Source organism: Salmo salar, chromosome ssa15 (assembly GCF_905237065.1).
Source record: "Salmo salar chromosome ssa15, Ssal_v3.1, whole genome shotgun sequence".
Taxonomy (NCBI): Eukaryota; Metazoa; Chordata; class Actinopteri; order Salmoniformes; family Salmonidae; genus Salmo; species Salmo salar.
This window is the reverse complement of record NC_059456.1, coordinates 98,425,938-98,442,611: the sequence shown is the minus strand read 5'-3', so window position 1 is coordinate 98,442,611 and position 16,674 is coordinate 98,425,938. Positions and strand designations below refer to the sequence as shown.

The 16,674-nt window shown below is 39.5% G+C and overlaps 2 protein-coding genes across 5 annotated transcripts in view; one reads left to right on the top strand and one right to left on the bottom strand.

The window, feature by feature from the left end:
* Window positions 1-1,988: 1,988 nt before the first annotated feature.
* On the bottom strand, window positions 1,989-9,649 carry LOC106572761 (mitogen-activated protein kinase 14A). Its single transcript, XM_014147224.2, has 13 exons — window positions 9,593-9,649; window positions 8,817-9,000; window positions 6,971-7,100; window positions 6,499-6,557; window positions 5,861-5,972; window positions 5,727-5,756; window positions 5,578-5,625; window positions 5,227-5,341; window positions 5,000-5,071; window positions 3,912-3,991; window positions 3,704-3,782; window positions 3,049-3,222; window positions 1,989-2,855 (listed from the first exon to the last, which is right to left on the bottom strand). Exons 2-13 carry the CDS (start codon window positions 8,933-8,935, stop codon window positions 2,794-2,796), a joined length of 1,080 nt encoding a protein of 359 aa, XP_014002699.1. The 5' UTR covers window positions 8,936-9,000; window positions 9,593-9,649; the 3' UTR covers window positions 1,989-2,793.
* Window positions 9,650-12,913: 3,264 nt separating this feature from the next.
* The window catches only part of LOC106572747 (plexin-B1), a 99,894-nt gene continuing 96,133 nt past the window's right edge, over window positions 12,914-16,674 (top strand). For 2 of the 4 annotated variants that reach the window (XR_006759313.1, XM_014147187.2), the window contains exon 1: window positions 12,918-13,298. The gene's annotated coding sequence lies outside the window, so the exon portion shown is untranslated. Of the gene's footprint in view, window positions 13,299-16,674 lie in introns of all 4 variants that reach the window. The other 2 variants (XR_006759312.1, XR_006759311.1) reach the window with 2 other exon arrangements.

Genomic DNA, 16,674 nt, shown 5'->3' with positions numbered 1-16,674 from the left:
AGGGCCGAAATGATTAAATAAGAAAGCATTGACCCTCTCACTAAAGGATTCAGTAATACAAAAGTTGTACTTAAATCCTAACTGTTTTTCCAACAGATTAGTAAGAATGGCTTGCGCCGTGTTTAGAAATGGCCTTTTCCCCTATATTCAGATTACAACCTCTGGCATTCATCATTACGCGCACCTGGCATTCATCATCACACGCACCTGCGCTTCATCATTAGTCACACCTGGACTCCATCACTTCACTGATTACCTCCCCTATATCTGTCACTCCCTTAGTTCCAGTCCCCAGGCTGTATTGGCTATGTGTGTCATGTCTGTACATGACGCGTGGTTGTTATAGTGGCATTATGGTCTGTTTATTATTAAACTCACCACCTGCACTTGCTTTCTGACTCCCAGCGTACATGTTACAGATCTGTCATTCTCATTGAAAGCAAGTCTAAAAAGCGATAGATCTATGCTTCCTGAGTTTTGTTTTTGTGTCTTTTACATTCGGTTTTGTACACCAGCTGAAAATACAACATATTTGTTTATGGAAAATATATTTCAGTGTTTTATATGGTACAATGATTCTCAACACGATTCTTTCTTGTTTTGCCACATAAACTGAAATTAAGCAAACTATAAGAATTTTAGCAACCAGGAAAACAAGATGGCATCAGAGGTGAACGGCTCTTTGCAATGTCAAAGTGTGAGCTGACTTCTGAAGAATTAGATTTCAAACCACAAAATAGCCAAATGTAATGACACATCGTCAAGGCCTGTAACACAACATAGAGGAATCTATCCTCACTATAATCGAGTTAACCACCAAGTTATTAAAGGGATAGTTCATCCAAATTACAAAATGACCTTTTTTTTCTTACCCTGTGTAAGCAGTCTATGGACAAGGTATGACCGCACTCCATGCATTGGTTTTGTTTACCTGGCCACTGTTTAAAAAGCTATCTTTTTAGCATTTGTAGCACAAATTAAATGCAAGTCAATGGTACCTATATTAGCATTTTTACTCTTCATGTCCGAATCCTGTAAAAATGTATCACAACTCATTGAAGTTTCTTATAGATGATATGTTCATAAAGTGCAACAATTAAAATATAGGTACCAATGACATGCATTGGATTTGAGCCAAAAATGCAAAAAACTTAGCAATTGAAACAGTGACCAGGTAAAGAAATAAACAAAGCATGATTGCTGTCATACCTTGTCCATTAACTGCTTACAGGGTAAGGAAAACAATATAATTTTGTAATTTGGAGGAACTGTCCCTTTAAATGGGATTTACAATGAATCTGACAGTATTAGATAGTGTGAACTTGTGTTATATCTCTTTACTATTAAAAAATATTAACCATGTATGGATGTTTTCTGAGGAAATTGAGATAGCATTCATAGCACCCAAAACAATACAATCAAACATTCATATTGCCCTCTTTTCGGAATGCTAGTGAATCGTTACAGACAAAAGCAGTAGTACTGTATTAATTTAAATTAAATTAAATCTGATTCAGTTTAAATTCATTTAATCTACTTCAATTTCAGCAGGTGGGATACAGGCAGACAACTTTAACTAACGTAAGACACGCATACGTCTACTGTAACAGTGGTGAAAAAAGTACTCAATTATCATACTTACATTAAGCAGACCAGATGGCATAATTGTCTTCTTTTTTTATTTACGGACAGCCAGGGGACGCACTCCAACACTCAGACATAATTTACAAATGCAGTATTTGCGTTTAGTGAGTCCGCAAGATCAGAGGCAGTAGGGATGACAATGAGTTATATTGATAGGCGCGTGAATTGGACCATATTGCTGTCCTGCCTGAACATTCTAAATGTAACAAGTACTTTTGGGTGTCAGGGAAAATTTATGGAGTAAAAAGTACATTATTTTCTTTAGGAATGTAGTAGAGTGAAGGTAAATGTTGTCAAAAATATAAATAGCAAAGTACGGATACACCAAAAAATTACTTAAGTAGTACTTTAAAGTATTTTTACTTATTACCTTAACACCACTGCTGTTACAGAACTGAAATGATAACTTGACCTATCTAACCCGTTCACAAAAAAAGGGCAGCATAAAAACATTATACATTATACTGAACATGTGCCGTCTACTGTACACAATGTAGATCTACTGATTGAGATTTAGTTTTCTGGCATCAAACATAATTTTTCAATTAAGATACCAAAACATGCTTAATTTTGGAAAATGCTAATTGAGTCAGAGATGAAAATGTGTTCATAGATGAGATTGATTTGAGGTGTGAGGTTTTACTCAGTCATGATAAAAACATTGTTCATACATAGATTGTAGCCAATTGGATAAACATGCAAATGGTGTGGTCGATTACCACGTTACTATATTTAATATTATAATACTACTACTATATTAAAAGTTTGTACATCATTCATATGCATTTACAAAGCGTTCTGAAAGTGTATACCTTAAAACAAGTTAAAACCGTGACCTACCCTTAAAACATGAGGGATCCATAAAAATGATGACATACCAAATCAAATTGTATTTGTCAAATGCACCGAATACAACAGGTGTAGACCTTACTGTGAAATGCTTGCTTACAAGCCCTTAACCAACAATGCTTTTAAACAATCGCACAATTACTTATGGGATCGTAAAACGACAGCCATCTCCTTCGGCGCCATTCTTTCCAGTATCATGTTTCCTGAAGTCATAAAACCATGTTGTGAAATGTGATGCTTTTTACAAGATGGAGCAATGGTGGAGCCATGGGGGAGCTAGTGTTCTGTTGTGTCTGTCCGCTACATTGCAGTGGCACTGGGGTTTCTGGGGTCAAAAGTCATAATCTCCATGTGGATCAGACCTAACAGGAAAAGAGTACATATTTTTTTAATTTTACCACATGAAGCACATCATACAGTATTTTAGAATTTAATTTCCTAAAGGGGAAACTTTGCAGAACTGTAACTGTAGGGCTCTAAAAGCAGTGGGTAATTCAGGATAAATCCCATCAACATGTACAACAAAGTAATCAGTCATAGGTAAGATATACTCACTACTCCATTCTCCCACGTCAAGCTCCATGCTTTCAAAGGAGTCGTCGTACGGTGGGGAGTTGGGCTCAGATTCTGGATCATGGAACTCAGAGAGGTAGGGGTGTGAGAGGCCCTCTTTAGCTGTCATCCTGGTGTCTGGGTCCAGCAGCAGCATGCTGTCCAACAGATCCACCGCTGGACAGAGGTACACACAGGACATGAAGAGAGAGAGAGAGAGAGAGGTAGGCATTTAAGCAGTAAGGCCCAAGGGGGTGTGGTATATGGCTAATATACCACGGGTAAGGGCTGTTCTAACGTACGACGCAACATGGAGTGTCTGGATACAGCCCTTAGCCGTGGTATGTTGGCCATATACCACAAACCCCCAAGGTGCCTTATTGCTCTTTTAAACTGGTTACCAACGTAATTAGAGCAGTAAAAATAAACGTTTAGTCATACCCGTGGTATACGGTCTGATATACCACGGCTGTCAGCCAATCAGCATTCAGGGCTCAAACCACCCAGTTTATAATAGGAAATAGAGCATGAAGTAGAGTTATCACAGCCCTCAACTGTTCTCAATACAAAGCAGAAAAACATCACTGAAGAACTGGATATTCATAACCACCATGCAGGACGTTCCATTGGCAAAATAATGATAGATAGACCAACTCACCATTTGCATCCAAGGAGGGAAAGACTTCCTTAAAGTTTTTCTTCTTTTGGATAGGGAGACCCTGCACATATGAACGAGCCTGCAAGACAATACCAACAATGTTCAACTGTCAATCCCATACTGACCATAACTTGTGACTTCAACACCAAGCTACATTGAATCATTGCAAGCTGAATAGTTGCCATTAGACTGATGACAGTAGGCCTACATCTTTGCTCTGCATCTTCTGCAGCAGGGAAGACGGTGGTGTTCCTGTTATGTGGAGGATCTTCTTCAACTGGTCAATGCCTGAACAGGACAGTCAAGGAGCGGGTAGAGACACACAAGGCAGACAGTGGAAACCTTTTCAAGCAAAATAGTTCCAGCAATGATCAGTGAACAGTCTGATTGCATGATTGGTGTTGTACTTTGTGCTACTGCACAATGATAACTACACAATAACTCCATCAGATAACTCCACCTGATAACTACATCAGATAACTACATGATAACTACACCTGATAACTACATCAGATAACTACACGCTAACTACACCAGATAACTACACAATAACTACATCAGATAACTCCACCTGATAACTACATCAGATAACTACATGATAACTACACCTGATAACTACATCAGATAACTACACGCTAACTACACCAGATAACGACATGATAACTACATCAGATAACCACAATATAACTACACCAGATAACTATATGATAACTACACCAGAAAACTTTATGATAACTACACCAGAAAACTACATCAGATAACTTCACCAGATAACTAACTACATAATAACTACACCAGATAACTACATTCTAACTATACCAGATAACTACAGGATAATTACACCTGGAATAAATAACTACACCAGATAACTGCATGATAATTACACCAGATAACTATACCAGATAACTTCCTGATAACTGCATCAGATAACTGCATGATAACTGCATCAGATAACTACATGATAACTGCATCAGATAACTACATGATAACTACACCAGATAACTACATGATAATTACACCAGATAACTACATCAGATAACTACATGATAACTACACCAGATAACTACATGATAATTACACCAGATAACTACATAAGATAACTTCATGATAACTACACCAGATAACGTCATGATAACTACATCAGATAACCACAATATAACTACACCAGATAACTATAAGATAAGTACAACAGAAAACTACATCAGATAACTTCACCAGATAACTAACTACATAACAAAATGATGTAAAATGAGTGAGTTATACAGTGGAAGTGTCAGAGGGAACATTAGAGGATACTGTCTTTGCCTGGGAACAGAACCTGGCCTGTGATCATCTCAGCCAAGATGCAGCCTGCTGACCACAAGTCCACTTGAGAGGGAGACAGACACACAGAATATATAACACATAAGATACCAATGAGCCAATAGTACAAGACTAAGATAACCCCAGAAGTGTTTGCAATGCAAGGAAAGTGAAGCCCAAATATATGAAACCGTCTTCATTGTGCGTTGGCGATAGGTCACCTGACTGGCTATAGTGCATCCAGTTGAAGATGACCTCTGGTGACCTGTACCAGCGTGTCACCACATAGCCCGTCATCTCACTCTCTGCATGTCTCGCTAGACCAAAGTCCAGGATCTGAGATAGAAAGAGAAAGCGAGGGAATGTGAAGTAAAAGTGAGGTAAAGGTTATTAAAAGAGAGGCTTATATTTAATCACAACAATCAAACAATAAAGTGTAGTCTTTAAACACCAGTGTGGCATCTTTCTAAATCAAGTACATTACATTTCCCTCACTGTCTGAAGGTTATAAAATGAAAAGTGCAGTATTATAACTACATGGACATGCAGGTTGTTGCCCAATTCTTATTTACCTTCAATTCACAGTTATCGTTCACGGCGAGGTTGCCAGGTTTTAGGTCCTAAAGAATAAAGCAAAGTATTGTAGGATGTTATACGATCTGGTCACTCAAATGTACTTAGAAATGTGTTTCATGTATATTGATAAGAACCTAATACAAACCCGATGGATGATCCCTGCAGAATGGATATACTAAGGGATAGAAAAAGATACGTTTTTGATGAATCATTTTCACATTGGTAATAGCATTATTTAAAGGCCTGTGTATAAACTTATTAATGAGTGGTAGTAAACACCTTGAGGCCACATAGAAGCTGGTAGAAGAGGTAAACGATGACGCGATCAGTCAATCTCCTCCTCTTCATGATGTTACCGAGATCCTCAGCAACGAAGGGCATCACCATGTAACTGTGACATGAAGGAGAGAGGGGGGGGGATTGTAGCCAGATACAAACAGTATCACCATGTAACTGTGACATGAAGGAGAGAGAGAGAGGGGGGCAGTAGCCAGATACAAACAGTATCACCATGTAACTGTGGCAGAGAATACGAGCAGGGAAATGGAATGATACAAAACATAATGTACTAATTCTACCTCCTACAACTAAGTGCTACAGGTGTATAATAATATGACAAAACAATGCAGGGTACATCATATACTGTGTCTCATGGTAAGAATCCTAAACCAGACATCAAATCTATGTTTTATCTCAGATAAGAGAAGATATCACATACCCAAGCACAAACAAACATGAACAAACCTGCACGCCTGCAAGCACACACACACATACACACAGACACAGACACAGACACACACAAACACAAACAGAAAACACACACTATGAAACTAAAAGTCCAAGACACACTCTGAGCAGCCTGTCTCAACAAGCTGAGAAAACTGGCAGAGGAATGCTATTCACAGCTCACCACTCACAATGTCTGGAATTTCTCCAGGGAGAAATCAGGTGTGAAGACATTAAGGAGGCAGATCACCTTTAGGAAAACAACAGGGAGTAGGAGAGGAATGGAAGGGTTTATTCCCACGATAAGTGAGCACATTATACATTGCAGTAAGATGTATTCATCACCCGTAACAGAACAAGTAGGCCTGATGAACAGTTCTCTAGGTATATGTGCACTGTGAAGTGTTGAGTGAAAACACTGGCCCATAAGGGCCGCTACTCCTCTCCCCTAAACATAAATAAACACATAGGAAAGAGGCAAAGCAATACAACCGAATGCTGAATAGTGTCCATAGGACTGCAAATTATTCTGATGTGAAGTACTGTAGAATGACAATTACTTCATTGTAATGAAAAGCCGCTACATTTTTGAGTGACAGGAATCTTTGTCTAGGGGAGTGCATCTCAGATGTCTCACAATAATAGTAGGTAACAAGTACTTACATTGTCATGCTGGATGTGGCGCAACAGTCGTAGTTCCCGGTAGGCCCGTTTAGCATGGATCAGGGACTGAAATGGACGATAGAGCTTCTTAATGGCCACCTTCTCCTTGGTCTGCTGGTCAATAGCAGAACTAATAAATGAGACAAGGTCAAAAGTCAAAGTACATTAGTGCTGGATATAACAATTATGTCTCAGATGAGATAGAATGGTTTACTCTGAATAAAAACAGACTGTGGGGGATCTAGATAGAATGGTTTACTCTTGATAACAACAGACTGTGGGGGATCTAGATAGAATGATTTACTCTTGATAACAACAGACTGTGGGGGATCTAGATAGAATGGTTTACTCTTGATAACAACAGACTGTGGGGGATCTAGATAGAATTATTTACTCTCAATACAACAGACTGTGGGGGATCTAGATAGAATGGTTCACTCTTGATAACAACAGACTGTGGGGGATATAGATAGAATGATTTACTCTTGATAACAACAGACTGTGGGGGATCTAGATAGAATGATTTACTCCTGATAACAACAGACTGTGGGGGATCTAGATAGAATGGTTTACTCTTGATAACAACAGACTGTGGGGGATCTAGATAGAATTATTTACTCTCAATACAACAGACTGTGGGGGATCTAGATAGAATGGTTCACTCTTGATAACAACAGACTGTGGGGGATCTAGATATAATTATTTACTCTCAATACAACAGACTGTGGGGGATCTAGATAGAATGATTTACTCTTGATAACAACAGACTGTGGGGGATCTAGATAGAATGGTTCACTCTTGATAACAACAGACTGTGGGGGATATAGATAGAATGGTTTACTCTCAATACAACAGACTGTGGGGGATCTAGATAGAATGGTTTACTCTCATTAACAACATACTGTGGGGGATATAGATAGAATGGTTTACTCCAGTGGAGGCTGCTGAGGGGAGGACGGCTCATAATAATGTCTGGAACGGAGCAAATGGAATGGCATCAAACACATGGAAACTACGTGTTTGATGTATTTGATACCATGCCACTAATTCCGCTCCAGCCATTACAACAAGCCCATCCTCCCCAATTAAGGTGTCACCAACCTCCTGTGGTTTACTCTCAATACCAAGTCATCAAAGACTGCAAAATCTTTGATTTACTTTTATGTCAGAGTTTGACAAATTATTATCTGTAGTCCTACAAATAACATTTGATTTCAGACATTCCATTTGACCTATATCTGGCAGAGGTAAAACTGGGTTTCAAGATTACGGGGCTTGCTCCAGGTTGGGAAAGCAAAATTCTTGTCTTATCTCGAAACCTGCTTCAACTTGCTTATTTGCTTGAGGCAATACAGTAGTGCCTCTGTTAGCAATGACCAGTCTTTTCAGTATTGAACAAATTCAACAAAAAAACTGTCAAAATCAAATAATGTAGAGTTTTGCATTTTATTGAAAATAAATAAACAATTATAGGCTAAGGGAAAGTTGTTCCTTCCATTATGACTGAGATTGAGAACAACTGTATTTATACAGAGGTATATTCTAAAGAATACAAATACATGCTGGTTTGACATGAAGTTATTCCTGCAATGCCTGCCAATAATTACCCGTTCACCCAAAGGGTTTGTGCTATTCGGGATCCTTGGGATATCCCTACCCCCATTGAAGTTTACATTTTAAATGGTTAAGGTAAGGGTTAAGGATATCATTTGGTAAGGGATATGGTTAAGGTTAGGGTAAGGGTAGGGGTAAAGGTTAGGGTAGGGGTTAAGGTTAGGGTTAGGGTTTAGGGTAGTGACGTCCCAAGAATCCCGGAATGCACTGACCGTTCACAAAGTTCACTCACCATACTGTCCCGTAAGCACCTGAGCCAACAGCTTTCAGTGCAGTATATTGCTCCGGAACCTCCCATGTTGTTTTCTGTATTTCCAGTCTATGGAAACCTTTCTTCACGGGCGATTCCATTTTGTCAATACAAAATGTCCTTTTAGTTCAAACCAGTGGGGTACCTATTGGAAATCTGTAATGGCCTTAAGATTTTACATGACAGGTAAGCAAAGGTAGCTGGGAGACGCCCACCCTGAGGGTGCGTTCGTAAATTCACTCTGGTTATCTACTACGATTTGTGCCAGAGCGCAGAATAACTGCTGAATTTATGAATATGGCCAGTGTCAGTAAATGTTGGCAAAAAAGCGTAATTCAATTATTGCCAGCAGCACAGTTACAGTCACCAACGGGCTGGATAACATGAAAACAGCCTAATCATCTCTGCTAGGGCGAGTAAAATGGTCACTTCGAGAACCCAATGCTCTGAATTTAGGAACAGACAATCTGACAATGCTCTGAATTTATGAATGCCCAGAGCGCAATCTGAGCGCACTCTGGCACTCCAGATTGAATTTACAAACACACCACATCCTGTCCTTCCCGCTGCACTGCAATGTGAAAACAGTCACCTGTCAGAGGCTCTGTATACCTCCTCTCGCCTTGAATCATCAACATAAACTAATCTCTGATCACCCATACTTTTAAAAGCAACACTAAGTAAAGCAATTTGGGGGGGTAAAACAATGGAGGAATCTCTTTTAAAGCATTTCAAAAGTGCTCATTCATAATACTCACAAACATCACATCTATAGCCTTTAATGTTCCTCTCTTTTTGTAGCACCAGTCTTGTCACGTCTAGACCAGTATAAGGGGTTATTTGTTATTGTAGGTTGGTCAGGACGTGGCAGGGGTGTGTTTGTTTAGAGTGTTTCGGGGTTTGTTGGGCTATGTTCTGTTTAAGAGGGGTGTTTGTTTAGAGTGTTTCGGGGTTTGTTGGGCTATGTTCTGTTTAAGAGGGGTGTTTGTTTAGAGTGTTTCGGGGTTTGTTGGGTTATGTTCTTGTTAGTCTATTTCTATGTTAGTTCTAGTATGTTTATTTCTATGTGTTGTTTGTTGGGTTGACCTTCAATTGGAAGCAGCTGCTCCTAGTTGCTTCTAATTGAAGGTCCTAGTTAAGAGGGGTGTTTTTCTATGGGATTTTGTGGGTAGTTGTTCCTTGTTTAGTGTTTGTTGCATCTGACAGGACTGTTTCGTTTTGATCTTTTTTCTATACGTATTTAGTTGTTTCTCCTTCTTCAAAATAAAAAGAAGATGAGTATACATATTCCCGCTGTGTTTTGGTCCAATCCTTACGACGCCTGTGACAAGTCTAAATGCTACCAAAGGCTGCCAAATTCCTCTCGCTCTTCTGTTCAATCAGATGTGTAAGAAAAAGGTTTGTGTGTGAGATCAGGGATGAATAAGGCGTCTTGTTCCTGGTAAAATCGCTGTCATGCACAGATTGCACACTTATTAATGGAGTCACAAAGATCACAGGTACAGTTTTTGATTGGTCCGTGGTTGGTTGTACAGAAAGCAAAGGCTACTGTAAGGCTACTGTAAAATCCATACTGTACATTATAAACTGGATGGTTCAAGACCTGAATACTGATTGGCTGAAAGCCATATTTCTTTTTACCTTTATTTAACTAGGCAAGTCAGTTAAGAACAAATTCTTATTTTCAATGACAGCCTAGGAACAGTGGGTTAACTGCCTTTTAAAGAACAACAGATCTTTACCTTGTCAGCTCAGGGATTCAATCTTGAAACCTTTCGGTTACTAGTCCAATGCTCTAACCACTAGGCTACCTGCCACCCCATATCAGACTGTATACCACGGGTATGGCAAAACAGTTATTTTTACTTCTCTAATTACTTTGGTAATCAGTTTATAATAGCAATAAGGCTGCACAGGGTTTGTGGTATATTGCCAATATACCACGACTAAGGGCTGTGTCCAGGCACTCCGTGGTGCGTCGTGCGTAAAGAACAGCCCTTATATTGGCCATATACCACACCCCTTCAGACCTTGATTGCTATTGTAAGACCATTGTCTGAGCTCATTAAATTATTTACTATGGGACTTCTAACATGAACATTTGTGGAATATGGGCATCCTATGGACACTCCTGGAAACAAAACAAATACAACAAGTTATTGATTCAAAGCCAGCCCAGATTTTCTCATCTGAATGTTCAGATTGAATTGACCAGCAGCCGGAGTGAGGGAGACACTTACTGGTCATAAAGAATACTGCTGGACATTCTGTCAAATAGACCTTATTGGTCATAAAGAATACTGCTGGACATTCTGTCAAATAGACCTTATTGACCATAAAGAATACTGCTGGACACTCTGTCAAATAGACCTTATTGGTCATAAAGAATACTGCTGGACACTCTGTCAAATAGACCTTATTGGCCATAAAGAATACTGCTGAACACTGTTAAATAGACCTGATTAGCGTAAGGCCTACTGTTGTGGGACGGACTACAAGTGCAGGCACTTCTGAGACCGTTGCATTATTCATTTGAGTCCCTGTAATATGGTTATCTGAAAAGTCGTTTTCCAAGTTGTAGAGGCTAACCTATTCAAAAAGTTCCTGATAGCCGTTCTAGAAAAGGTGGGATTGCAACATGTTCATACGTGCAAAATAATCCCATTCCAAACATCCATCTATGGTCTTTTGTTTTGGCCATTTTTAGCAGCAAAGATAAAAACATACCAATAATTCCATACAGGCAGATATAATTACAGTAGACACATTGTGTAGATCTTCGACAACCTACTGTAGATGGAAAGGAAGGAACCATATAAACCCTACACCACCATGCACTTGTGGAGATCTGAGAGTATTGGATTGGTAGAAGCAATATGGTGAAACTTCCAGCAAGCCTATCGGAGTGCAAGGTGGAGCTGCTACCATATTGTTCACACCTGTCAAAAAAGAAAAGTGTATAGAGTGTAGGGCTTAGGGGTCCACTTGGGATTGGGTTGTATACTCTCTATGGGAGGATCTGAATTGGTTTTGCTCGACTCGTCGCATTCTCTCTTCTGTCCTCTCTCACCTCCTTTTGAAAAAGGTCAGTCTCCATTCGCGTGTCATTAGGCAAATTATGTTTACAGGGGTGGATCCCAAAATGAATGTATAAAGTGATCAAAAGGAATTAAGTTAGCTGTGGAAGACATTTTACAGATAAAACAATAAGTAGCATATTGTTTTTAAACGTGTTCATGTTTTTCTCCTCTGACAAAACAAAAGCTGATTCAAAGGGGGTGTGGCAGATCTGAAAACTGTTCTGTGGTTGGATACACATGAGTATCCTCGATGAACGGTGGCTATCGAGGAGGGGAGGAAACTCTTTCATTTCATTACTAACAAATTGACACACAGCTCGACCACTCGTCAACTTAACGGTTTCCGGGTCACTGAGGAGAGAGGATGGTCTTATGCCCAAACAAGAAAAGCCCATTCCCTCCAAACATGCGAACACATCATATAGTGGTACAACAACAACAGAACACAATCCACATTTAATTTAACTAGGCAAGTTAGTTAAGACTAATTTCTTATTTATCTACCGGGGGACAGTGGGCAGTGGCAGAATGACAGATTTGTACTTTGTCAGCTCAGGGATTAAATCCAGCAACCTTTTGGTTACTGGCCCAACGCCCTAACCACTAGGCTACCTGCACCCCAAAGGTAGACACATAGGTAGACAAAAATGTCTCATACACAATAAAGAATGAAAATCATGCTACACAATTATTAGTGGTAATCCAATCTGTTCTGTTTGTCTAAATGTGCTTTCAGTCCCACTGGCAACCACCAGAGGAGGCTCATCTAACATAGGCCTACATCACAGAAATTCTGAGAGAGGATGTTGTGAAACTATCAATGAATTGCCTCTTGTGTTACCACCTGGAACTGTGAAATCATACCGTTCTTTGTTGTTGATAATTAAATATGTCTGTGGTGGTGACAATTACTAATATTTTGGGAAGGGTATACGTAGCCTATTGGGAATCTGGTAAACCATTAAATAATTAAAAGTAGGGAAAAAATATGAATACTTTTTATTTATTTATTATTATTTAGCATGAAAGCTATTTGTAAAAATTCGACAAAATGTAGGCCTATGTCATACATTTACTGCGTTATCAAACCCCAAAAACAGAAGATGCCCACTTGTTATGCCTAAAAAGGATTCTGCCACTCAGCTGGAGCTTGTTCGTTGTGGTAACTGTTCCTCTGAACTCCTCGTGCGCACAGCCAGGCGGATGGTCAGCTGTGGGGATCCTTAAAGACACGACGAATGTACCCACACAACAACGGACGAAGTGCTGCCAGGTAAAGAATAGGAAGGAGCAACTGAGTAAAACAAACGCACGCACTTGGATTAAGTGGAGGTAACGGTCCTCCTTTTGGACAGAACAGAGACACTTTTTCTCGCTATTTAAGGTAAGAATACAGTTTGATTAGAGTGTATTTAAACAAATAATTACTAGAAAAGTTGTCTGAAGTGCCTAATAATAGTGAAGAAACAAACTTGACAATTCAGACTACTAAACACGTTTGAATGAAACTGCACTAGAATGGTTGTGCAACTAGCTGGTGGTTACAAATCTAACCGATTTCCACATTGAGATAGGAAGGTGGCATGATTTGTTATAGCAGTAGCGTTGCAAGAAATACGACGGTGGGTGGGTCTGCAGAAATGTGAGTAAAGAAACATATGATAACCAAAAATTCTACACATTTTGCCATGGTGCAAAAGAAAAAATTTGCAGTTCAATAGTTTATCTCATGCTATTCTACACATTTTGCCATGAGGCTTAGAGAAAGTGATGAATTAAAGCTAAAATATAGGTGTGTTGACTGTGATTAAGGCACTGGATCATGAACTGTCTTGTTTGCTAAATGAACAAATGAAGTAGGCGGTGGCATGGTGCGTATGTAACCGATGTGAAATGGCTAGTTAGTTAGCGGTGGTGCGCGCTAATAGCGTTTCAATCAGTGACGTCACTCGCTCTGAGACTTGAAGTAGGGTTTCCCCTTGCGTTGCAAGGGCCGCGGCTTTTGTGGCGCGATGGGTAACGATGCTTCGCGGGGTGTCAGTTGTTGATGTGTGCAAGGGTCCCTGGTTCGAGCCCAGGTTGGGGCGAAGAGAGGAACGGAACCTACACTGTTACACGGTTGTAGTTGTTGGGGGTGTGACTTTCTTTGTTATTTTGGCCACCCTTCCCATGAGAATCAGTGTCATTCCAGTTAATCTTAATGTCATTCCAATGCACTGCTTGCTATGAATTCTCTCTGATGGTGTATGCATGTTTAGGTAAAAAGACAAATAATGTCCCATTTGCAGATGTGGAAAACTACCCCCAGAGAATACATATTAAATCCACTTTTTTGTATTGAGTGAGAAATGCCTCTTTCATTTGTGTAGATCTTTGTTTTTGGTCACACTGTGTGAAGGAAGCTCTGTCATCTACTACATGTGGCCAAGTCACATTGAAACAACTAGTTCCTGCAAAGATGTTGGGAAATGCAAGATGTCTGGCAGCTAAAATGGCGAGGGAATTCCTCACTTGGCGCAAAAAGTGGATTTGATATCTTTCTGAATATATTTTTTGAAGTTCCGCCTGTAACTGGACACAGGCGTTTATGAGACAAGTTTCTTCCAAGTCGAGAACAAAGAAAGTATTGCCGATAAAAGGTTAGTTGAAAAATTGATGCCGGGATTTTACACTAGCTAAGGTGGAACAGTTCTATGGAAGAATTCACATTATCACTGTTACAATGTGTAACTAGCCATATAGGTCCATTCTACTTTCTTGATGCAGGGATTGATCGAACCCACACATTTGGGCTCCACTGTCACCTGTTATGCAGTACTGGATGTGTTGTGTGATGTTTCAAATGCCATTTTCACCTGCTGTCACAATCTCTTGGGGACAAACAGCCAACCTTTTCCTACTGTCTAAAGCTGAAGTTTGGAAATCGGTGGTGAGTATTGCAACCTAGGACAGACGATTTTTATGCCATTCAGCAATCCGCGTTGCCGTTCTGTGAGCTTGTGTGGCCTACCACTTCGCAGCTGAGCCGTTGTTGCTCCTGACTTGTTGGAAAGGTGGCATCCTAAGACGGTGCACGTTGAAAGTCACTGAGCACTTCAGTAAGGCTATTCTACTGCCAATGTTTGTCTATGGAGATTTCATGGCTGTGTGCTTTATTTTATACACCTGTCAGCAAAGAGTGTGGCTGAAATAACCGAATCCACTAATTTGAAGGGGTGTCCACATACATTTGTACATAGTGTATACACTAGCCCAAACCATTATCCTTAAGCCTTATCCTAATACTAAACTTAGCCTTTACCCTAAACCATATGGAACACCATTTGGGTCTTTGCTTGTCAAAAAAGATACAAGTCAAATAACATTATTTGACACATCAAATAAGCTTGTTGACCAATCAGGATCTGAATATGACTGCACGTCACATAATAATTTAACACGTTCATACATTTTTTACAAGTGCACACGGTCTGTGAATGTATTGTAATGTTTTTTAAATTGTATAAACTGCCTTAATTTTGCTGGACCCCAGGAAGAGTCTAGAAATTAATGGGAATCCATAATAAATACAAATGCATAGTGAATACACATTGATTACACTATCACTCGTATTTCTTATGTCACAGCGATTCACTGATACATATGCTATGATGCTGCAAAAGTTGTCTTGCGCACCTGCTGCTGCCGCATAAAGCAAACACACACTTCCCAAAGTGCTGGGACAGTGCTGGTGTCACACCCTGACCTTGGAGATCTTTTATTCTCTATTTTGGTTAGGTTGGGGTGTGGCTAGGGTGGGCATTCTAGTTTCTTTATTTCTAGGTTGGCCTGATATGGTTCCCAATCAGAGGCAGCTGTCTAGCGTTGTCTCTAATTGGGTATCATATTTAGGCAGCCTTTTCCCACCTGTTGTTTGTGGGATCTTGTTTTTGGTTAGCTGCCTGAGAGCAGCCCAGAACTTTACGTTTTGTTTGTATTCTGTTGGTTTTTCGGTGTTCAGTTAGTAAATTAAGATGTACGCCTACCATGCTGCACCTTGGTCCAATCCTTCCATCAACGAGCGTAACAGCTAGTCAGAAAAAAGCTAGCTAGCTGATGGATGCAAACAATTTCCCCCGCTAAACATAGCAAAACGACATCATATTTCAGTGGTGGAAAAAGTACACAATTGTCATACTAAGGTAAAGATACCTTAATAGAAAATGACTCAAGTGAAAGTCACCCAGTAAAATACTACTTGAGTAAAAGTCTAAAAGTATTTGGTTTAAAAAAGTATATGTATTTGCTAAAATATCCTTAAGTATCAAAAGTAAAAGTATAAATCATTTCAAATTCTTTATATTAAGCAAACCAGACAGCAGAATTTTATTTCCCTCATTAAAATGCAAATCAATTTATAACATTTTTGACATGCGTTTTTCAGGATTTTTTTGTTGTTACTCTGACTCTCACTTTTCAAATAAACCTACCATTAAAATTATAGACTGATCATTTATTTGTCAGTGGGCAAACGTACAAAATCAGCAGAGGATCAAATACTTTTTTCCCCTCACTGTATAACCCGGTCTGGTCGAGCCTCACTAGCCAGATGAAGCTAGCTGGATACTTCTAACATTAGCTTTGGGCAACAGGATTAAGTAGCTGGCTAGCTATTTATTTTCATGAACTGAAATTCAATTTCAATAGGCGGACAACAACAAGTGGCAACCTAGCTAATACTTACTCACAAGGATTCCTAAATCATTGCTAAGAATAATGAA